Genomic DNA, 23346 nt, shown 5'->3' on the forward strand with positions numbered 1-23346 from the left:
GGCCGCTCACGCTGGCTGCTGGCTACACACGGTAGCCCATGGCAACCCACTGCCACAGGGACTGCAGTCCACGCCGTCGCCGGCGACTCATCCTGCCTTTCTTCTCTTGATCAGTCACTTGGTGTTTTTCTGGTTTTACTCGAACTCAGTGGTTCTCAGGCTTTAGTGTGTATTAGAATGATCTGAAGGGTTTATTGAAAGCACCAATTACTGGACCTTAACCCAGAGTTTCTAATTCAGTAGGTGTGGTGTGGGGCCTGAGCTCTGCATGTCTAACAGGCTCCCAGGTAGTGCTGAGGTTGCTTGTCTGAGGACCATACTTTTGAGGACTGCTGCTCTAAATATTTTGATCCACCTCTCTCCATCTCAATGCTGTTGCTCTATTCAGGCTCTCATCTCCTTTCTTGCCTAGAATATTGCAGTAAGCCTCCTAACTTATCTTCCTTCCTTCCTTCCTTTAGTGCCTCTCAAATGCCTCCTCTTCTTCCTTGCGTTTAGTGCTTCTCAGACACATTCTTCAGTAGATGCTAAAGGGATCTATCTAAAATGTAGGCTGCTCCCCTGCTTAAAAGCTTCTGTGGCGTCCTAGTGCCTACAGCAGTCATTTGGAGACTCTCAAAAATCTAACTAGTACGAAACTTCAAATTTTGGGAGATCAACATAGAGTTGCCAGATTTTTTTTCTTTTTTTTTTTCTTTTGTTTTGATGAATATATTGGGGAATTGGGGGAGGGGAACAGCATTGGGGAATCGGGGAAGGGGAACAGTAAAGTTGCTGTCCTTTTGTTCTTCGGTCTAGTTGTGGAGGACGTTGCTTCATTGGTCCATGTTGGTATTATCATTGCCCTCTTCCCGGGTGAGACAGTCACTTGCCAGCCACTGGATGGCCGCTCATGGTGGCTCTTGGCAGCTCACGCTGGCTGCCAGCCACTCACAGTAGCTTATGTCAGCCCACTGCAGCTTCACTGCAGCCTATGCCATCGCTAGCAATTCACGGCAGCCCAGCTCCAGGTCGAGCTGTGGTTCACCATCTTAGCTGTAGAGGGCGCAGCATCACTGGACCTAATGTAGGATGCGAACCGGGGCCCTGCTGCTCAGAGCTGGCATCCCAAGCCAACTCTTAACCAATGCGCCACTTGGCCGGCCCCAGATTTTTATTTTGCTTAGTAACACCGATAAAAAACAAAAACAAAATATCAAACAAGCTATCATTTACCACCATTTTGTAAAAATTACTTTTAACAACAAAGGATGAAGAACATGATCTCAGAAAAAAAAATAGGACTTTAAATTGAATATATTTATTTTGATGTGTTCCTTATGTTTTCTCATTTTTGCCTCAGAGGAATGAAATCTTTGCCTCAGAGGACCGCTAGCCCTGCACGATAAAGTCCAGACTTTTCAACATATCAAATCAGGCCCCCATTGTCTTCCTCCTGCCTCCTTTGAGTCCTGTATCACTTGCTTGTCAATACTGAGTTGCCTAGATTTCCCTCCCTGTGTGTTTCTCATCTCTGTGCCTTGATTTCTGCGGTCACTCTGTACCAGGCTGGTCCTCCTACTCACTGTCCACTTTGCTCTGCCTGATTCCTACTTTTTAAGAGCTCAGCTCCAGCTTCCCTTCTGAGGACGAAGGCTTGATCACCTAATACCTCCCCCTCCCCAGAAGGTTTTCCACTGTGTTCTCATAATATGTATGTCTACCATTTCACTTACTACTTTAAAATAAGATTTCTGTGTGCTTTTTGTTCTCTCCTTGCTCCTCCCCTTCATAATGTGAGCTCCCTGGCAACTGGAACTTTCTTATTCATCTTTCTGCTAACAAATATGAGATTTTTATTGAATGGATGAATTAGTGATTTCATTGAAAAAAAAGAAGAAATGAAAGTTGGTTTTATTCAGAAAACAATTTATAAAAAATACATAAGGGGCTGGCCGAGTGGCTCAGTTGGTTAAGAGTGCAAGCTCTGAGCAACAGGGTCGCTGGTTCGATTCCCACATGGGCCAGTGAGCTGCACCCGAGCTGAGCTGCCAACAGGTGGCAGGATAGCTCAGCTGGTGAGAGCACGCGCTCCTAACAACAAGGTTGCCGGTTCGACTCCCACATGGGATGGTGGGCTATGCCCACCCGCAGCTAAGATTGAACACAACACCTTGAGCTGAGCTGCCCTGAGCTGCCCACGGGAGGCCGGATAGCGACTGGATTGGCGCTGACCTAGCTGCGCCCTCCACAGCTAAGATTGAAGGACAATAACTTGGCTGTTCCCCTTCCCCAATTCCCCAATAAAAAATCTTAAAAAATAAAAAATAAAAAATAAAAAATACAATATTCTTTAAAATGGGATTCTGCATTTTACTTAGTTTTATCATAAAATAGATATATAGTACCATTCTTCCTTATGTAAAAATAAATTTCATTCGTGTAAATGGAGTATGTTTTCTGTTTCCAAGACCAAGTTTATGTCCATTTCCTTGGTTTTAAATGTTGCATTCCAATTTCTCTTTTTCTGTGTGAGGGTTCCTTTCAACAGGAAGTATATTTTCTGTGTGCATGAGCTACAGTGACGTTGAGGCTTTAGCTAAGCTAGGCTGTCAGTGGTGAGACCGCATTCTAGTTCATAAGTCCAGGATTCTTTCGTTAACTTTCTTTTTAGAATTGACTATTGCTTCTGCTTTGTTCTCTTAATTCGTATTTGTTTTAATTATCTTGAAGTTATTACATAGGTGACCCTGTGAATACTTGTCAGTGAGGCCATATTTGTGGGCTGACTGAGTGGTGTCACGTTACCTTTAGTACTTGGTAGTTCTTCTTTGTAGAAACCTATTTTGTAGGTTTCTTTCTTGTCAGTATTATTTCTGTTCGTTTGATTAAACAATACATTGCTTTTTATTGCACAATCCCAATCTCAAGACCTTTGGTAGTATTCCAGCCAAAGTAGAATTTCTACACGTTTGATAAGTATCAGTAAGAGCTAGCTCCCTTTGTATTGACTTATTTTGACAGCCACAGTTTGAATGTAAATGGCTGTCAGGATTAAATAACCTTGCTAAAAATTTGTCAGTTGGTAAAAATTGTCCAGAGACATAGAATGAAATTTTCTATGACCTATTTTCCAGAGAGAAATGTGAGAAAGAAGAGACTTTACTAATTAGCCGCCACTTGGAAAGGACATGACCTCTGAGACCTTCCTATTTCTCAGATGTTAGTCACCCGAATCAGTGAGCATCTACAGCTCTTGGTAGCGTGGCTCATTATAGTACTTAGCATATCGATTATGATCAGCTTGTTTATAACTTTCACTACCACGCTCCACTGTGAGTGTTTCAGGGTGATGACTGGGCCTTATTCACATTTGATGTTGAATTTCTTGGAACATAGTAGATGTTTACTAAATGTTTGTTGATAGAATCACTTCAGTTGATTTGATTTTGGGTTTATGGTATTGATTAAAGTTAGGATTTATGTTAGTTTAAATAAAGCTATTTATTAAAGTCAGATAATGAATAAACAACACATTGAACATCTACTGTAGTCTAAAGAACTGTATGGCACACACAAATTATAAGGCATATTCTCTTCAGAGAATTTATAATTTAATGGTATATGCCTAGGTATCAAGGAAAGTTTAAAAAAAATAAAAGCAGCTGCTGAAGTCTTCACAGAGTTGAAGTTAAACATAAAGTTGTAGCTTATTTTTAGCAATACTAACTGGCCTGGGAATATGAGTAGAGAAAGCTGATAGTGGAGATGGTTCAAGGATGTGGACCAGTCACTGGCCAGGGAGAGAGGGAGGGAGTCAGACACGCCCTGGAGTCCTCAGGAGGAGGAGGCTTCATGGGTGGTGGTGGGCTTAGAAGAGTTTTAATAAAGGAACAGAGTTCTAAGGACACACTCATTTGGGATTTTAGATCATTTCAAACATTTCAAGTATTTGAAATAAATATTTTAAAGTAGTATTAGTAAGGCTCTCTTTCCAGATGGGTTTTCAATATTTTAGACGTTTCTAACTTAATGAAATGCTGGCTTTTTGAGCAGAGATAGAATTTTATCTTCTTTGACCATTTAAATAAAATTATGTCTCTTCATTTAGTTATTTTCAGGTTGGTAGCACCCACAGAAGGATCACTAGAATGGAACATTCTTGAAGTTAAGCGTCTCCTTGAGCACCAGGATAATATTCTCTCATTGGCTAATGTCAATGGTAAGCTCATTGTGTACATGTTTATATTGTGTAAAATTTTGTACTTGTTAACAACCTGTTACGAACTTCAGTCTGGTTTTGTTCTAGGATTTCTAGAATCATCATTGTTAAAATACAGCTTTAGATTAGTAGGGATTTGCAGCTTTTTATTTTTTTAGGGAGGGCGCAGCTCAAAGTGGCCCACATGGGGATCGAACTGGCAACCTTGTTGTTCAGGGCACACGCTCTAACCAGCTGAGCCACCCAGCTGCCCGGGATTGGCAGTTTTATACTGTGAGGTTCCAGCCAGTTTCATAGATTGGTAGGGTAAAATTTAGGCACAAGGAGAATAGGGTGGGGCAGAGAGAAGAGATGATGGAAGAGAATATCGTTGTCAGGCTCTGTGGGATGATTGTCATAGGCTGTAAATGCTAATGCTTTGTAGCATTGTGGCATTTTTGGCAAATGGTTCTGGCTAGTTCCTCTTTTATAGACCACACAGTACGATATTATGTAGCAAGTTATACACTTACAGTCGAATGAACAGGATCCAAGCCAATTGTATTCATGATTAAAGACTCAGAAAACAACATCAAACTAAGGTACAGGTCTATAAAAAATGGGTCACATCTACCCTTCCTCGTGGTTGTGTTTTGACTTGCCAGACATCCTATTTGGCTTCATAATGATTTTAATTAGTGTCTCCTGTGAGCTAAATCCGACATCAGATGACAGGATAGGGTCCCAAACCACAAATCCTGAGATTTAGCTAGTTTACTTTCAAATAAAGTGACATCTTATATCCTCAGAGCTATTCTGGGTGGTCTGTGTTCCAAGGTCAGATGAGAGGACTCCTGGGCGGCTTGAGTTTGGTAGTCTGGAGAAGACTGTAAGGATGCTAGGAATATGATGTAGTGGGGGCACTGGACTGGACTGTCTGAGACCTGGGTTGTCTCTTAAACATGAGGCACAGGGAAAAAAGGACACAGACAACAACAAGTATAGTCTGTTTGTATGCCATTTGGTCACATTTTTAGTTACATCAGTGAGAATGTCCCTCCTAGTTCGCAGATCCTCCTTCCTAACAGCCATCTTCTTGTACAGCCCAGCTGCAAGTCTTCCTAAGGATTCGATTTGTCTGTGGTTGATAGAAGTGACGATGTTGGGAGCACCGCTTTATATTTTTCGGGGGGCTCTTTTTCCTCTAGCCATGGATGGCAGAACGCACAGCAAGTTCTATGTGGGAGACCCTCTGACACTGCCCCAAGGCCCCGAGCCGCTGAGAAAAGCACACGGTGTCCTGTTCCAATCCCCCCGTCATGCCCAGCTGTCCTGTTCTAGTGCTGCCGCCGTGGTACCATTGACCCAGCATGGCTCCTTAACACCGACGATGGGGTGTTACTCAGGTGGCCTTAACTTCATGGCATTTCTTTCCCTGTGTGATACGTAGACAAGCTTACAACAGTTTAACCAAGAAGGCTTTCTTCAGGTATTTCTCTGCCAACTTCTGAAGGGAAGGAAAATGGAAAGCTAGAGCAAAAAAAATGAATGAAAACTAAAGAAAGGCCCTAGTACTTTTTACTTTATAAACGCCGTGACTGAAATTGCACTACAGACACTAAATAAGCCGAAAGGCTATGTAGGAATCACGTGTGGTCAGGTAGTCTGGTAGAACTGGAAAATGGTACTGTGACAGGCTGATGTTGTACCCAGGCCTGTCTGCCTTGGTGCAGATTTTGGCGACCCTGAAATGATTATATTGCACAGTTCTCAGCCCTCCTTCTTTGTCCCACCAACTGCAGTGAAAAAATGGGGCTAGTTACTGGGTTTGTAACTCTCAGGGGAAGTGCATTTTTAGTGAGGTGACCTTAGGGCAGCCTTGGGATGGTAGACAGAGTGCCCATAAATGTGGATAACGAATGCTAGGTTTGCCAAAGAGATCTGAATGCCTGGGCAGAAGGTTTTCTAATCCTGACATACAAGATAACCTTGCTTCTCTCTACTGGCAATAGGCTCTGGGTGCTTCTTCTTTATTTTACTCCTTTTCTTATTTTGTGCTGACAGCGTGGAATGGTAATCACAAAGTATTAGTAATGGTGAGGGATGGGTCTAGAAAGATGCCAGGCGAGATTTTCATACTAAGTGACTTTTGATACTTACATAGGATGAAAGTCCATCCACATGTAATACATCATTGAGATTGTTTGGTGTGAAACATTTTGAATGACCTGTTTTGGAATATAAATAATTTACACAGCAATAAACTGAGTTAGGTGAATGCCAGTAATTTTGTTTCTAGTGAAAAACTACAACTGAGCACGAATACTTTGTTTCTATTGCATAGATGAGTCACAGACACTTGGAGGATTAAGTCAGAGTGGGCAGCTGAGTGGTCTCTGTGTTACATTAACTCTGTTATGAAGACACCTGTAGAGCTGGAGTCAAGAAGAATCTTCACTCCTTAATTTCTGTAATTCTTTTGTTGTTTGAGTGCAATTGGAAAGAGGAGGGAAAGGGATGGAAAAGGATGTTATAGAAAGACTAGTACTCCCTTAACTTTCCCACTATTAAAATTAGAAGCCTGTTTCTCTCTACAGATGAGAAATGAACTTATTTCTTCACAGAGTAAATTCTGTAGTCTGTTAATAAACTATAGAAATTAGACTTAGAACTGAGACAAAATAATATTCACGTGTATGATTGCTGGTAATTCTTTATTTCTAAGTGATTATTCATCTAGTGACTAGAGATTTCTGTCCTGGTTTACTTGATAAATGGAATAATTAAATCATAATTACTCATCTTTGTATTCCTAAATTACAAGTAACCGGATGTTTTAATACCGTTAATATGGAATAATACTAGTGGCTCAAAATAATACCAGAGACTCAAAGATAACATTTGATATCTTTTTAAAATGTCTAAACATTTATTATTTTATTTGGTTTGTACAGTCATCCTTTTTTAGTGCTTGAGAAATCCAAGTTAGAGAAGGGTTAAATGACGTTCTAAAGACTACATGGCCAGTAACAGGCAGAGCCAAATTCAGAATGTGGCTTTCCAGACTCATGCTGCATTGTTCTAGTCTACCTTATTCTAAATATGTAAAAATTAAAATAGATTACATTTATTTAAGATAATTTTTAGTCTACAACTGTACATTTTCTGTTAAATATATAATTTGAAAGGTGTCTTAGTTGGCCCACTAATTTCATTTTCTTGAAAGGATTTAAAAACTTGTTATTGTGCAAGTAATACATAGTAGGAAAATGAGAAAATAGTGAGAAACAAAAAATGGAAAATTTAAAATTAAAACTGTCCCATTATACGGTATTAAGCACCGGTCCCTATCCTTCTCAGTGTTTTTCTGGGCATGTGTGTTTGTACATATGGTTTGCTATTTTGTAACAGTATGTCATGAATATATGTCCACATCAATATTAACATACTCTTACAACTTAATTTTCAATAACAACATTACTATTCCATTTTGTGGATGTCTTATTTATTTATTCAACACCCAACTATATGTTTAGGTTATCTTCAGATTCTTAATATTATGTATAAACTTGCTACATATGTCTTTGATGTATACTTCCCTCAGGATAATAAATTCCTAGAAGTAGAATTGTTGAATCAGTGGGTTTACATTTTTTTAAAGGTTTTAATGCCTATTACCAAATTTGAAGGGATTATACCAATTTGTACTAGGGCATTAATGGCCTGAGTGTGCTAATTCCCTATACTTTTGTCAGCATTTGGGTATTTTCCTTTTTTATAATCTTCCCCAATTTCAAGACAGTAAATAGTATCTCATTGCTTTTAGATTTCTTTGATTATTAAGGGAGTTGAACATCTTTTTACTCACCATGTTTACTCACCATTTATATTTCTTGTTTTGTCTGTTCAGGTTTTTTGCCCATTTTTTCTGCTGGAGTATTTATCTTGCTCTTAGTGATTTCCAAGGACTCCTTATGTATCAAGTGTAATAAATCTATTTTGACATCTAAGTTGCAAATTTTTCCCAACTTTTGGTCATTTAAATGTAATTTTTTCACTAAGTAGATATTTACTCAAGTTTCTTTCCCCAATTCCCACCCAGCCTCCTTTAGAGCATTTTTGTACTCCATAGTCATAAAAAAGTATTCACCTTTTATTTTCTTCAATCCTTTAAGTATCTTTAATGTTTTAATTTCTTTGAAACTTATTTTGGTATGAAATAATAGAAAAAAATATATACATATATACATACATACATATATATATGTTTATATATGTGTGTATATATATATATATATATATATATATATGTATACATACATACATACACACACAGACACACACACATATGGCTCTGCCCCCAGTTGCTGGCACAGAGTGCCCATGTAATTTCCTAAGTGATAAGAGCATAAGGAGCATCTTTTGTTCTAATGTTTGGTTTTACATTTCCTGACAGGGTACTAAATCCCTTGAAATTTTCAGTAATAGCAGTGTCTTTTCTTCTAATGAGGCCACTCTTGGTGGGCTCCTGGGTGGAGGCTGATCTCCAGAAAGACTAAGCCATGATTAGAAGCTTGGAATTGTCAGCCCTAATCCCCATTCTCCAGAGATGGGAGAGGGGCTGGAAACAGAGTTAATAATTGATCATGTTTGTGTGATGAAGCCCCCATAAAAATCCCAACAGTATGGCATTCCGAGAGCTGCCAGGTTGGTGGAGGTGTGGAGGTGCTCAGGAGAGGGCATGAAAGCTCCGCAGCCCTTCCCACATCCCCTGCCCTGTGTATCTTCCCGTCTGGATGTTCACCTGTATCCTTTATCACATTTTTTTATAATAAACTGATAAACAATAACTAAGCTGTTTTTCTGAGTTCAGTGAGCTGCTCCAGGAAATTCACTGAACCCAAGGAGGGGGTGTAAAAACCTCTGATTTATAGCTGATCGGTCAGATGTACAGGTAACAACCTGGACTTGCGTTTGCCATCTAACATGGGGAGGGGGAGTCTTGTGGGACTGAACCCTTAACCGTGGCATCTGATGCTGTCTCTAGGTGGATAGTATCAGAATTGAGTTCAACTGTAGGTCACCTAGCTGATGTCACAAAATTGCTTGGTGTCACACCTGGTGTCACAGGTGTTGTGGGTGTGGTGGTATGAGAGTAAAGGAGACACACAGGAGTGTAGGTTTTCTAAATGGTGTATGATCCAAGGTCAGGTTCTTTTATTTTTAGTCCCCAAATACTTAACAAAATATCCCAGCATGAGGTGTTTCTTTGTTCACTAATTGAAATGCAGTCATTATCACTTACTAAATAAGTAAGTAAACTTGAGTCAGTTTCAGGTCTTTCTATTCTATTAATCTTTCTGTTTGACTCGTGTAGGTACCTCACTGTTCTAATTATTGTGGTTTTATAGAGCATTACTACTACACAGTCCATTCATTGTTACTTTAGGTAAAAACAATCAATAATAAGACATATATGACCTCTGCCTAGATTGGCGTTTTGTAACTGGCTCCCATGTGGGAGAGCTCATCATCTGGGATATCATGGACTGGACGGTGCAGGCCTGTGAACGAAACTTCTGGGACCCATCTCCGCAGCTGGACACCCAGCAAGAAATAAAACTCTGTCAAAAACCAAATGACATTTCTATTCATCATTTCACATGGGATGAAGAGGTAAAAAAGAAATTGAATATCTATAAACTTGCCTTGTTAAATAAACCCAGTTTCTAATTTTTAAAATTTAATCTCATGTTAGATATAGAAAGGTATCATTCCCAATGTTCAAGTTGTGCTTTAAAATGTGATATTTTTCAGATTGTACCAGTTTCATTAAAAAAAAGCATGTTAGTCACAGGATATGGAGTACAGCATAGGGAATAGAGTCAATGGAATTGTAACAGCTATATATGATGTCAGAGGGGTAGTAGATTGAGGGAGGGGTGTTATCACTTTAGGAGGGGTGTAAATGTGTAAATATTACATTGTTTTGTAGACCTGAAGCTAATTAAAAAAAAAAAAAGGCATTTTAATCTTAGCTGCTATCCTTGAGACATGGCATTGACTAAATGGCCACAGACTGAAAAGCACTTACTGAAATTTTGGGTTGGATTAAATAATCCCATAGGATTGGAGGATAATGCTTTAAATTGTTTGAAGAAACACTTTGGGAAAGAATCCTATTAAAGATTCTGGTGCATTTCCTAGAGAGGTAAAGGAAATTAGAAATTTCAGGAATGTTTTTTAGTCCGCTAGCATCCTGGGGCAAGATGACTGTGAGAATTACTGCCTTCAATCCTTTTAGGCCTTGGAGATGATGCTCTTGAAGCACTTCACATCTTTTTTGCAGTGAGATTAGTACCAATAGATGAATGATTTCTGGCTCTGATCTTAACATCTCTTCTTGTAGCTTCAGGGCTCAGAAAGTGTGTTTAAGGGGGGTTACTTATCTAAGTGTAATCATAAGAAATATTCAAGGGAACCTTTGAGGAGAGGAGTTAGGGGAGGCTTTTATTTCACGTCTTTTTTTTTTAAAATAATTTTTTCTTTCATTTTTTTATTAGTTTCAGGTGCAGTAGTTATACTTTTTACAGTGAAATAGTTATACTTTTTACCCCTCACAAAGTGACAACCCCCATCCCCCAATCCACCGCCCCTGTCTCACCTCCCCCCTCCCTGACATCATACATATCTATTACAATTCCCATGCCTTTCTTTACTGTTTAAATGTTCTAATCATATGCATGTTGTTATTTTTATTTAAACATTTAAAAAATAATGTTCTGAATGGGGGGGAGTATGGTCCATTTTTTTGTTATCCATGCATTTCTCTTTAAAAAGAAAACAATAGAAGGGGCCGGCCGAGTGGCTCAGTTGGTTAAGAGCTCGCTCAAGAGTTTGAGCTCTGAGTAACAGCGGTTCGATGCCCGGCCCGAGCTGAGCTGAGCTGCCACTGAGCTGCCAACGAGCTGCCAACCGGTGGCAGGATGGCTCAGCTAAAAAAACAAAACAAAACAAAACAAAACAATAGGATAAGAATAGGTTAAAGAACACTATTATACCCAAAGATTAAGTTTCTTTATATCCCAACCTTATTTTGAAAAATATTATATATGATAAAAACAATAGGGCTTCAGAAAAGATGGAAACTAGATTTCTAAGACCTGTAGCCCTAAAAATTATATGTACTCTTAATTTTCACGTTTTAAAAATTTTCAAAAAATATAAATTTTTCTCATTTTTGTAAAAATTAGTGTTTAAAAACAATTTTCATTTTATATTTTTAATCTTAAAAATTTTTATTGGTACTTACTCACTGCTATAAATGCTTGATAAAGCATTACTCAGTTTCCCTTAATTTTCTTTCTTTTATAGGGGGTTCCTTCTTTCTGCCAGGGCCATTAATTATTGATAACAGGTGATGGATAGAGGGACTCTGTTGAGTAAATGCTGCCCAAAAGCTCATTAATTCTCTAGGTGTGTTTTTTTCTTTGTGACCTTGGATAAATCATTTAAACTCTGCACAGATTTCTTGGTATTTAGGACTAATTTCTGGGGTTTCTTTGTATTGAATGCTACCCATAGGGCTCTGGATTTTAGCAAGTTGGCCTGTTTTCATTAATGCCCTGGCACTGGTCCTCAGCTTGCATTGCTAAGTATAAAGTACCAATTCTGAGGCTCGGGGATCGTACCACATTTAGACTGGGAATCCTTGAGGCAAGCTTTGGTCCACATGCTGTAGGTCTGAACTGGGTTTGTAGCCTTTGAGGCTGCATGAGAAGGGTTCCAACAGGGAGGCAATCTGCAGGGATGTTTGAAAGGTCTGCTTCACTGGGATACCTACTGAGTAAGAACGAATGCTTCTAAGACAAGTGCTACCAAAAGTCTAGTGACTTGAAAGATAATTTCAGAGCCTAAGTGGTGTGGTCTGAGGGAAGAGCAAGGGACTGGAGTAGCATGACCTTGATTCTAATATCTACTCTTTGTCTTAATGTCTTTTGTGACTTGAATCTTTCAGCTTTAACTGGCTCATCTGGAAAATGGCAATATTTGCTTTTCCTACCTTAATGAGATGTTGTGAGGCTGAAGTAAAATAAATATTTGTGAAATTACTTTCAAAAGATTAAAGTTGTTTGGGTAAAAAGTGTTTTCTAATACTACATTTGGAAAAATGTTTTTGTGGTGTCTTCAGAGGATCTTACGATGACAATGCCACTATAGCATAGGCTTTTTTCCTATCCTTTATAGGTCCCTTGATTGTTTAAAATGTGCAGTGCAGGTAATTTTGCTTACATTTTCCAGGCAAAAACAACTAAGTAATTTCCCCAATTACAAGTGGTGTTACGTGAATGAAAACCTAGCTTGTACCTCAGCAGCTTCTGCCACGGGGCCGATCTGCCAGCCGTAGCTCCTTTCTCTCCTGGTCATATTTCCGTAAGGAAGAAAGTGATGCTAAGGGATGTAATATAGAGAGCTTTCTCTGTATTAGCGGTTGTGTCCTTCTACTTTCTGAATGATCAGAGCTTTCCTTTGTGATTTGACATTTTGGACTTCAGAGGGCAGCACAGTAATTGGGACTGAAGGCTAGGAATAGGGATGGGAACAGAGGCTTTCTGATGTCATACCAGGGCTGGCAATCACTACATTAGGTAGTTGCAAATACTAGTTTTATGCTAATTTCTGCACTCCCCCCACCATCCCTCCAGAATGTATTTGCTGCAGTCGGAAGGGGTTTGTACGTGTATAACCTTCAAATGAAGCGTGTGATCGCCTGCCAGAAAACGGCTCATGACTCCAGTGTCCTGCACCTTGCCAAGCTTCCAAACAGGTACAAGACCCATCTGCTCTGCCGCAGATGAGAGACAGTCCCCGCTCCTGGGGCTACCAATGTAGTTGCTCAAGTGGCACAGTGACCTGGCTTTGTGGCTAGGCCTGCTGTATTCTTTTAGAAATGGAGAGCCCTGGGGGCTGTTTCTAACAGAAGAGTTTGTAGCAACTATTGGGTTGTCGGAAAAGTCATGACATATTTTTTCTGTTTTTCGTAGCAAAAATGCATCATGACTTTTCCGACAACCCAATATTATTACAAAGCAAGGTTCAAACGAATTACACTGAATTGCATTATGAGAAGAGATACTTTAAAATATGGTATTTATTCAAAACGTAAAAGACTTTTGGGCACTTACTATGTGCTAATTTTTCTTTGTATATTTTCCATAAGCACATCTTTTTGTTGTTGTTTCTTTGTTCATAGCCAGAATCAGATGGCTATCCGTTGTCTGAGGCTACCGAGGGCTGTCCTCTCACAGTAAATGTGGCTCTGAATTTTCAGGGATGAAATTATATGAAGGGAATAGTATAATTTTCTATGCAGGATACTTTCGGAGTGAGAGGCACCCTGAGAAGAGATATAGTGAGAGGAGGGAAGGGGACTGCTCAGGGTAATTCATACCCTGTTTTCCTGAATGTATTTTAAAAAATGGAGGTGAAATATTTGTAACATTTGAGCCAGTGTAACAATATAATATGTGCCTTTCCTGAAGTGCTTTTACTTTGCATTGTAAAGCCATGTTAAGTTGAGATTTTTATCAGCTCTTGCCAAGAGCTGAATAAAAGCAGTTGAGGGCTCCTCTGATTTCTTTCACTGCAAATTTCGCATTGGCCCTCCATGGTGCTCTTTTTATCACGGATTTTCTGTTCTGACAGGCAGTTAATCTCATGCTCAGAAGATGGCAGTGTACGCATTTGGGAGTTACGAGAAAAACAGCAGCTTGCCGCTGAACCAGTACCAACAGGTGTGTGTCTTTTCTCAAAAAGGTAATCTTTCTCTTTTTCTCATATGACAGGCGGAAGAGAGGCAGTTATGGATAACCACAAGAATAATATACAGCATGCTGTAAATAAGATATTTACATGAAGCATATGGTAATTGGGATCTAGAATTCACATCTTCACATTGCTTTGACATAGAATTGCTTGTTTATTTCAATGCAAGTCAATTAGGATTTTACTGTTCCAAGGGAAAACCTATTTTCTGGTCATCTCACTGACCAAATAGCCTAATAAAGTAATAAGTCATTGATATCATTTATAATTCTGCCACATATACAAACAGAATTTGTACCATCAGATGGCAAACTGAAGTGCTCTTTCAGACTTGAAGCATTATTATTAGCACTGAACTCAGTTTATGGAAAAACACACTCTTCTGTTTATATCATAATCTCATGAGCTCTTGACTTTCAGGCGTTTGGTTTGTAAAACAAAATCCTGGTTAGTTAGCAACATTTGTATAAGAAATCAGATGCTGGTAGCTCTGGGGTTTCTCCTGGTTATCTGAAGCTGTGGGGTATTGTTTTTGGATACACATGTTGCTTTTTGACTACCTTTTGTTCATAGATCTGAGTTGTGACCCCCCCCACACACACCCTCTGCCCCCTCTTTGGCACTGTCATTCAGCCCTTTTACTTCTCTCCTTGTTCATTCCCAGTGTCTGTCTTTTGTCACGTTAATACATTTTCACCAGTGGGTGAGTATGGGCAATAAAAAGAGATTAGCAATAAACCTGGTCAGATAAGAAAGAAGAAATGAAGTACCATTTAAAATCCCTAGAGGGCTGGCCGAGTGGCTCAGTTGGTTAAGAGCTCACTCAAGAGTTTGAGCTCTGAGCAACAGGGTCACGTTCGATTCCCAGCCTGAGCTGAGCTGCCGCTGAGCTGCCAACAGGTGGCAGGATGGCTCAGCTAAAACAAAACAAAACAAAACCCTAGAGTAGTGCCTGGTCCCATCCCTTTAGCCCTTAACTAAAAGTAAGTGCAGAACATCCCTGCATTTACATGTCCTGGTTTCTGATATTTTAATACTATCGTAAGTAAAGAGCACAGTAATTTTGCAAGTGACTGAAATGATTGTGTTTTTCTAGTTTTTTTTAACATGTGGGGATTTGGAAGAGTGAACAAACAAGCCAGCCAACCTGTTAAAAAGCAACAAGAAAATGCCACTTCATGTTTACTGGAGCTTATTGGAGATTTGATTGGACACTCGTCATCTGTAGAGGTATTGTTTTTAATAGGCGCGTAAATGTCCAGGGAATTCCTGCTTTTGCATCTCACTGCTCTTCGTTCAGCTGGTCTCATAAAGACCTATATTTTCTTATCCGTAGGATTTTGCTGAATCAAGACACGGAACAGGATAAGTTATAGTATGTGCAGTTAGGATCTCCCTTTACAGAGACATGATTTGAGGAAGCAAGGAATGCTGTGCTTCTAAAAAATGGGCTTACTCACCATTACTTATGAGATGAAGATAGCTGATAATAAGGACAGTGTGAACAGGTTGAATGTGTAACAGTAGTAAGTAGAGAGTGCGTGGAGGGTTGTGGTTATATATGTAGGTAGCCTTACAGAATCTAATTCCAGGGGCCTTTATCATACTCATGAAGAGAGCACGTTTTTATCTCCCTTGGAAGGATAATAATGTTAGCTTCAGTAAAACCCAGTGTCTTATTATTATGCATATGTGAAAATATTAGTTGAGAATTATAAGATGCATACAATTCTAACGTGTAAATCCAGATACATTAGTTACTATAGGCACCATTGCCTGTAATGAAGGAATGAGATCAGTGGAGATAAGGTGCTGACTGGAACTGATAATAGTATGATAGCAGTATAAGCAAGGCCCTAAGTAATGAATTTCTTAAATTGTTCTTCCCTGTTTCATAGCTTGGGAGGAACAAATGACTTTTCATGTGAAAGTGCATTTATGCTTAAGAGTAGCAGGATCACACTTTTTATTGAGCATTTCCTATATTTCAGGCACGAGACACTGGCATTTACAAAGAGATAAAATGTACCACGATTACCATGCCCTCATGGAACCCACACTTCAGTAGAGAGGAAGGCTACAGACCTAATAAGCTGTTAGTCTAGGCTGCTATTGATGGACTCAGATGAATAGCAGGCCGTGGATATTCAGGAATTAGAAGAAAATGGTTTGTGGAAGACATGGGACTCGAGACCTGAGCTGAACCTTGAGGTTAGGAAGGATTAACATAGACCTGTTACAGCAGGCTCCCAGATGTTGGGTACTGTGTCTTATTCATGTTTGCTTTTCTCTCACGGTAGCCCAGTTGTTTTCATTTTGTTTTGTTACTTACCTTTGTCTCTGGTTGGCTATAGGGTAGTTCGGGCGTGGTGAGGACTGAATGTGGTGGACAGAAGGGCAAAAATAGGACCTACTTGGTGGCAAGGAGCAGATGGTCTAGGCTAGAGCACTGGGTTTCTGTGAACAGACTATAGGAGGTAAAGCCTGGGAAAGGAGTTTTGGGTCAGATTATGAATATCCTTAAATGTAAGGCTGAGGAGTTCGGACTTTATTTTTTTAAATTTTTTGATATGCTTTTTTTTTTTTAAAGAATTATTTGTTTTCAATTACAGTTGAGTCTATATTATTTTATATTAGTTTCAGGTGTACAGCATGGTGGTTAGGCATTTTTATAATTGGCGATGTGATCCCCCTGACTAGTACCCACCTGGCAGTATACATGGTTATTACAATACTATTGACTGTATTCCCTGTGCTGTACTTTATATTCTCTTGACTGTTTCGTAACTACCAATTTGTACTTCTTAATGCCTTCACTTTTTTCAACCATCCCCCCAACTCCCTGCCCATCTGGCAACCATCAGTTTGTTCTCTGTACCTGTGAGTCTGTTTCTGTTTTGTTTATTCATTTATTTTGTTCTTTAGATTCCACATATAAGTGAGATCATATGGTACTGGTCTTTCTCTTTCTGACTTATTTCACTTAGCATAATACCTCAAGTGTAAGATTTAATTCTTACCTATGGCCAAGTAATATTCCATTGTGTAAATGTACCACATCTTTTTTATCCAGTTGTCTATTGATGTGCAGTTAGGTTGCTTCCATGTCGTGGCTATTGTAAATAATGCTGCAGTGAACATAGGGGTGCATATATCTTTTCGAATTAGTGTTTTGGATTTTTTCAGACAAATACCCAGAAGTGGAATTGCTGAGTCATAAGGTAGTTCTATTTTAAATTTTTTGAGGAAGCGTCATACTGATTTCCATAGTGGCTGCACCAGTCTGCAGTCCCACCAACAGTGCATGAGGGTTCCTTGTGCAACACTAGTTGTTGATTTATTGATGATGGCCATTCTGACAGTTGTGAGGTGATATCTCATTGTGGTTTTCATTTGCATTTCTCTGATGATTAGTGATGTACAGCATCTTTTCCTGTCTATTGGCCATCTAATATGACCTCTTTGGAGAAATGTCTATATAGATCCTCTGCACATTTTTTAATTGGATTGTTTGTTTTTTTAGTGTTCCATTGTGTGAATTGTTTATAAATTTTGGATATTAACCCCTTAAGAATGTATCATTGGCAAATATCTTCTCCCATTCAGTAGGTTGTCTTTTGTTTTGTTGATGGTTTCCTTTGCTGTGCAAAAACTTTGTAGTTTAATGTAGTCCCACTTATTTTTACTTTTGTTTCCCTTGCCTGAGGAGATATATCAGAAAAAATATTAGTAAATTAGTAAGAGTAATGTCTGAGAGTTTACTGCCTATGTTTTCTTCTAGGAGTTTTACGGTTTCGGGTCCTATATTTTAATCTTTAATCCACTTTGAATTTATTCTTGTATATGGTGTAAGAAGGTGGTCTAGTTTCATTTTTGCATGTATCTGCCTGGTTTTCCCAGCACCATTTATTGAGTAGAATGTCTTTACCCATTGTGTAATCTTGCCTCCCTAGTCATAGATTAATTGACCTTATAGGTGTGGGTTTATTTCTGGGCTCTCTATTCTGTTCCATTGATCTGTGTCTGTTTTTATGCCAGTACCATGCTGTTTTGATTACTATGGACTTGTAGTATAGTTTGATATCAGGTAGTATGATACCTCCAACTTTGTTCTTCTTTCTCAGGATTGGTGTGGCTATTTGGGGTCTTTGATGGTTCCATGTAAGTTTTAGGATTATTTGGCCTAGTCTATGAAAAATGCCATTAGTATTTTGATAGGGATTGCATTGAATCTATAGTTTGCTTTGGGTAGTATGGACATTTTTATGATGTTAATTATTCCTATCCATGAGCATGGTATATGCTTCCATTTGTCTGTATCTTCAATTTCTTTCTTCAGTGTCTTATAACTTTCCAAGTGCAAGTCTTTTACCTCTTTGGTTAAATTTATTTCTAGGTATTTTACTTTTTTTGATGCAATTGTAAATGAGATTGTTTTCTTAATTTCTCTTTCTGATAGTTCGTTATTGGTATATAAAAATGCAACTTATTTCTGAATATAAATTTGTTATCCTGCTACTTTACTGAATTCATTTATCAGTTCTAATAGTGTTTTGGTGGAATCTTTGAGGTTCTCTCTATATAATATCATGCCATCTGCAAATAATGATAGTTTTACTTCTTCCCTTTCAATTTGGATGCCTTTTATTTTTCTTGTCTGAATGCTGTAGCTGGACTTCTAATACTATTGAATAAAAGTAGTGAAAGTGGACATCCTTGTTTTGTTTCTGATCTTAAGGAAAATGCTTTTAGCTTTTCACTGTTGAGTGTTAGTTGTGGGTTTGTCATAAATGGCCTTTATTATGTTGAGGTATGTTCCTTCTAGTCCCAATTTGCTGAGATTTGATCATAAATGGATGTTGGATTTTGTCAAACTCTTTTCCTGTATTGATATGATACGATTTTTTTATCCTTCATATGTTTAAGTGGTTTATCACATTAATTGATTTGCAGATACTGAACCAACCTTGCATCCCAGGACAAAATCCCACTTGGTCATTGTGTATGATCTTTTGAATGTATTGCTAAATTTGGTTTGCTAACATTTTGTTGAAGACTTTACATCTATGTTTATCAGCGATATTGGTCTATAATTTTATTTTTTTGTAATGTCTTTATCTGGCTTTGGAATCAGGGTAATGGTGGTCTTATAAAATAAGGTTGGGAGCTTTCCATCTTGATTTTTTTTCAATAGCTTGAGAAGGATAGGTGTTAATTCTTCTTTGAATGTTTGGTAAAATTCACCTGTGAAGCCATCTGGTCCAGGACTTCTGTTGGGAGTTTTCTGTTTCTTTTTGATTCAGTCTTGGAAGATTATATGTTTCTAGGAATTTATCCATTTCTTCCAGATTATAGTATGTTCTTACAATCCTTTGTATTGCTCTGGTGTGAGTTGTTACTGGATTTTATTTTCAAAATAGTAGGAACCCATTAAAAGTTTTTAAGTGGTGGGGGAACCTTCACAGTGGCACATTTGTCATAATATAGAAATGTCAGATTGTTAGGAATTTTCCAGAGTGTAAGTATTGACACTTAAGCATTTTTCAAAAAGTATCTGACTTCATTGAGAAAATCTAGGCTCTCAGGTGCTGTCTCAGTTTCCTCATTCCTTTTACTATATTTTCATCTGTACTTTCTAGCCCAACCCTTCTGTGTACTGAATTCTTAGTTCTAGCTCCTGAGCAAGTTTGCTCCTATATTAACCCCGTTCACACCGACGTCATCAGCGGAGGCCTCATCCTGCTATCTTCAGAAATGTATAAGTTATTTCAGAGAAAGTTCTCATTCTGCTGTTTTGTTTTTTTTAATATTGTTTTATTTGTCTCCTTTATTTCCCTCTTTCCTTGGAGGAGCTTATCCTTTTCATGGCTTCATTCAGCTCATCTTCGATGCCAGCTCTCCACTCCACAGTATTCATGCTGCCTTCTCATCAGTTCTCCATTGTCCAATTAGTTTCTGACCTTTTCCTTCACTGGCCATGACCTTTCCTTTATTTGGAGAGGTTTATGTTTTGAAACTTCCTCTGACGATTTCAGTTATTATTGATCTATGTTCCCCTTTTCTGAATTTCTGTGGCAAATCATAGTCTAAACTACATTATTATAATATATAGTACCTGATTTCATAGTCTTTAATTGGTGCCATAATTGTTTCAACTATGATTTGGTTTTTACAATGGAATTAGAACCTTCTTGAGGGTAGCGACATAAGCATATAGATGACAGTAAAGCTTATGGATGGATTAATTATCTCCTTTTTTATAGAGAGCTGAAGCCAGTGTTTTTGAATTTTGGATTTAGACTTTGTTTTAGGTAGCCATTTGTATGTAAATAATGAGGAAGTATAAATGATTAACTCAAGTAAGTCTGGCAGGACTTCTGACAAAATCTTAAAGCCAGTACTTGAATAATATGGTAAAATTTCAGAAGATACTTTGGGAATTCATGTACATTACAAAAATAGCTATTATTTATAGTTCTATTAGTTAAGTAGTCAAATACTAGGTATTTGTCTAGTATTTATATATGACTATTACCAACACGTAAAATTTCTCATGGAAAATGAGTTTTGCATTCAGATTCAAAGAAGTCTATAAGGTACATATCTTACAAGCACATGTGTTAACCTAGTATTGGCTCTTCTGTTCTCCTTGAAGTTCCTATAATCAGTAGCTTTAAATTTCTTTACAGATGTTTCTATACTTTGAAGATCATGGCCTAGTGACATGTTCTGCTGATCACCTCATTATTTTGTGGAAAAATGGAGAACGAGAATCTGGATTGCGCAGTTTAAAATTATTTCAAAAATTAGAGGAGAATGGTGACTTATATCTTGCTGCCTAGTTTAAGGACTTCAGGATACGTATGAATGAACCTTGAACATCAAATAGAGGGTAATACTCTGAAATCCATTAATGTAGTGATCACTTAAATGTGTAATGTGTATTTTTTTTTCTTGTCGCTCCAAAAACGCTGTTTGAATTTTTGTGGGCATGGAAACCAGCAACAGATTGCTTCTTAGGTATTAGTACATCTACCAATGAATATACCTCAAGTATTTTAGCAAATTTTCACATCACAGTAAAAATATACAGAATTAAATTATTCCACAGTGTCCCTATAGGCAATTAAAATTGTTTTTGCTTTAAAAAAATTCTACACAAGAAATTACAAGCTTATGTTTAAGAAGGAGAATAGTAGTCAGAACCTCTGAAATTAGTATAATTTTATCTCGAATTAAATTCCTATCCAAAGTGAATATTTTAACTACACCTGTTCATTCCCTTAAAAATATATTTAATGAACCTACTTTTAAGGAAATAAACATGATAATTCCAGAAGATATTTGGGAGAAAAATGGAAAAAACCCACTGAAGAACAGGTAGGATGCAGTGTATCTGAATTTAAACCTGAGATCTCCAGGAGATGGCGCCTTCCCTGTAGGAAATGAAGATCCTGTAGTAGCTGCGCTTGGCGCTGCTGTGGACGTGGTGAGTTCTGCGAGTGCCTTAGTTTGCACGGAGACCTTGTGAAGAGGTGCAGGTAGAGAGGACAGTCAAGTTGTGGCATTAATTAGAAGGTTTTATTATTTGGTTTTCTTTAGAGCCCGCTGATGATATATTTAAATACATCCGTTCTCCTACACATTCCCCTGGTCTTTAGTAATTATCAATGTTCTTGTTCTATAGAACAAACCTAAATCTCTCACTGTTTAACTACAACCTTTTTTTGTTTGTTTGCCAAATAATTTGTTTAAGTCATTTTTTAGTTTTAGTTCTAGCTACTAAAATGCCTATAGACTCAAATTAATAGCAATCTTATGAAGGCGTACTCTTCCCCCAGTGTGAACTGGCTGAACAGCTATTGGCTGGATTGGTGCTACACCAGCAGCTGCCCCTTACCTAGGCCAGTGAAGAGTTACAGTGTTTCCAAAGTCAGAGACGGCAGCCCGAAGTGCCCCATCCATCTCACCACCGACGCCAATATGAAGTACTTGAGAAAGGCTTCACTTGCAGTGGCCACTGAGAGGTTTAGTCACCTTTATCACCCACTGGCTTATATCAGAGCACTCTTTCCCTTCTGGTACTAAAGAATAAAAGTTAAAAAGCGTTCCACACATTAAAAAATGGGTGAGTTTAATTGTGGAGTTAAAACTGCTGAGGAAAGAATCCTATGAAAGTAAGTGCAAGGTGATGGATATGTCAGGACTGATTTTTTCCAGGACACTTTCTCAGATTTATTTGTTCATCTCTCTCTCTTTCACACACACTCGATGGAATCTTTGTAAAGTGCTGTTTTTACTAGTTTTACCTTTTACCTCCACAAACTGCTCACAAAGACTGGAAGAGCTAAGGCCACCTGTGCCAGACCATGCCATAATGTTATAAAATGAGGAAACTGAGGCCCAGACAGGTAAGGCCTTGCAATTTGTTAGCTCTAGTCCATTATCATTGGGCAGCTTTCAAAATAGAAATTGAAGAGGACTGGAATAAGAGAGAAAGGCTTACATGACTACCACTGGAGGAAAACTGAAGACTATGAGTAGGAAAAGGAGCAATTCATTTTAGCCCACTAATGGTTGGTACTGTGGAGTCTAATCATTCATCCTGAAATTGGAGCCCGGGCCAGTAGCGTCCCTCCACCAGGCAGACATGCTTTCTGGTCTGAGTGCGTCAGATGGTTGATCAGTTTGATTAAGTATCTGAGAATCATTTTCAGGCTCTTAATTTTTCTCTATAGATGGACTTGACTCCATTACTAGCTAGCGTTTTCTTGTGTTATTTAAGGTATATTTAATGAAGGTATATTTAATGAATTTTATTTCCTAATCTGTTCTGGGCTAGTATTTTGTGATAGTAATCTATTCACATGGTGTGATACAAGCCACAGGTGAGTTTTGGGAGCAAATAATAAGCACCACTGTAAATCCCTCTGTTAGACTGTAGTTAGTTTTCTGCCTGGGGAAACTCATATGTTTAGAGGGAAGCCTCCAACCCATTCACTGGACTTAATGGTTTTTGCTTTCATGAATGCCCTAATTTAGAAGAATACAGTTATAATTGAGGTCAACATATATTGTGTGCATTTTTTCCATTTTCTAGCTTTTCAACTCTATTATATTTGCAACACCAGCAGTAACACTATGTTGTGTTTCTTATAAAGTCCAGGGGCACTCTTCCATTTATCTTCCTAAGTGGAGGGGGTCTGGGTTCTGATGAGGCTTGTTCTTTGCCCATAAGACTAACCAGTCTTGGCTGAAGGCAAGCCAATTTTAAAATCTTAAATTGGAAGTAAAGAATGACTTAAATTATAGGGTCATGCTGGTCCAGGTAACATTTTCTA

The 23346-nt window shown here is 38.3% G+C and overlaps 1 protein-coding gene across 3 annotated transcripts in view; it reads left to right on the forward strand.

The window, feature by feature from the left end:
- Positions 1 to 23075, forward strand: part of WDR41 (WD repeat domain 41) — a 51735-nt gene extending 28660 nt beyond the window's left edge. The window contains exons 8-13 of one of the 3 annotated variants that reach the window (XM_019641030.1): positions 4091 to 4201; positions 9672 to 9856; positions 12886 to 13007; positions 13886 to 13974; positions 15102 to 15235; positions 15997 to 16721. In XM_019641030.1, coding sequence (XP_019496575.1) covers positions 4091 to 4201; positions 9672 to 9856; positions 12886 to 13007; positions 13886 to 13974; positions 15102 to 15235; positions 15997 to 16110 — 755 coding nt within the window. In that variant the 3' untranslated portion in view covers positions 16111 to 16721. Of the gene's footprint in view, positions 1 to 4090; positions 4202 to 9671; positions 9857 to 12885; positions 13008 to 13885; positions 13977 to 15101; positions 15236 to 15996; positions 16722 to 20694 lie in introns of those variants that run through there. The other 2 variants (XM_019641029.1, XM_019641031.1) reach the window with 2 other exon arrangements.
- Positions 23076 to 23346: the final 271 nt, after the last annotated feature.

This window comes from Hipposideros armiger, unplaced genomic scaffold (assembly GCF_001890085.2).
Source record: "Hipposideros armiger isolate ML-2016 unplaced genomic scaffold, ASM189008v1 scaffold_55, whole genome shotgun sequence".
NCBI lineage: Eukaryota > Metazoa > Chordata > Mammalia > Chiroptera > Hipposideridae > Hipposideros > Hipposideros armiger.